Source organism: Dipodomys ordii, unplaced genomic scaffold (genome assembly GCF_000151885.1).
Source record: "Dipodomys ordii isolate 6190 unplaced genomic scaffold, Dord_2.0 Scaffold30, whole genome shotgun sequence".
In the NCBI taxonomy this organism is placed as follows: Eukaryota; Metazoa; Chordata; class Mammalia; order Rodentia; family Heteromyidae; genus Dipodomys; species Dipodomys ordii.
The window spans coordinates 10134685-10135843 of NW_012267246.1; the positions used below are offsets into that span (position 1 = coordinate 10134685).

Consider the following 1159-nt stretch of genomic DNA (forward strand, 5'->3'; position numbering starts at 1 on the left):
CAATGAACATTGAGGTGGTATTTTGGAATGGAGCTTATAAACATGAAGGAGATTTCCAGAATGCACAAAGAAAAATGAAGAAAGAAGTTGAGAATGACAGCATGGTGGGCATTTTCTAGGATTTGGAGTGTGGAAGGAGTTCATAGCAATGATAGATTTCTTGTGGAAATGATGAATCATGACTTGGAAGAATTCTGGAAGGGAACGATGCATGTCCAAACCCCACGGATGTCTCTAGAGTGGGCCAGGACAGGGGTTCAGCATCCCTTCTCTAGAGCCAACCTGCCTCACTAACAATAATTAGGCCGTCTTCATCCCAAATCCTCAGTCCTCTTTTTTTTCCTTTCCATCTGACTGATCACAACACCCCTGGGTTCTCCCTGCCTTCTAGACTGAGGTGAGTTACGAGCAGCGGCTTGGAAATGGACTGGAAAGTCCGCCATGGTTCACGGGCGCTGTGCACCTTCCAGTGGTATCTCTGTGCCTCAGTTGCCTGGGTCTGCCCAACTTTTCAAAATGGAATTCCAAGACATTAAAGCGAGAGGAGATGAAGCCGGCCGTAAAAGAACACTAAACTAGAAGGACTGCCCCAGGTGGATTTCCAGGGATCCGCAGGCCCGGGCCACCCCTCGAGGGAAGGCCCCACCCCGAGGCCTGAGCGCGGCCTGCACGGCGGGGCCCGGGAATCTGCATTCCGGCGGCTTCACAGGTGATTCAGATGCTCGGTCAGGCTTGAGACTCGATGCCCTCGGGTTCCGCCAGCCACTTCTCCACTTCCTCCCGGCCCGCAGCCAGCTGGGCTCCAGGTCCCGCCACCTCCGAGGCCGGGAGCCGGGGTGCCGAGAGCGCGCCGCGAAGCCCCTCGAGCCCCTCGGCCGCCCGCTCCCCGTCCCCCCGCCCCGCCGCCGGCAGGTTACATAACGGGCCGCGCGCCGCGTTCTCGCGAGATTTCCGCCCGCGCCCCCCCTCCCCTTTCATTCCACGTCAGAAGGAACCGGGCGGAGCGGCCAACATGGCGGAACGCAGGCGACACAAGAAGCGGATCCAGGTAGCGAAGTCCACGCCGGGGGTAGGGGGCTCCGGCGCGTGCGGAAGTCCAAGAAGCGGGAAGAGCCCGCTGAGAGGCTGAGCGTGGGCGCGGGAGGGAGCGGGCACGGCT

At 59.2% G+C, this 1159-nt stretch overlaps 1 protein-coding gene across 1 annotated transcript in view; it reads left to right on the plus strand.

Moving 5' to 3' along the window:
* The first annotated feature begins 954 nt into the window (after positions 1 to 954).
* Sec62 (SEC62 homolog (S. cerevisiae)) overlaps positions 955 to 1159 on the plus strand; it is a 43149-nt gene continuing 42944 nt past the window's right edge. Inside the window, exon 1 of the mRNA XM_013016150.1 lies at positions 955 to 1048. Coding sequence (XP_012871604.1) covers positions 1013 to 1048 — 36 coding nt within the window. The 5' untranslated portion in view covers positions 955 to 1012. The remainder of the gene's footprint in view (positions 1049 to 1159) is intronic.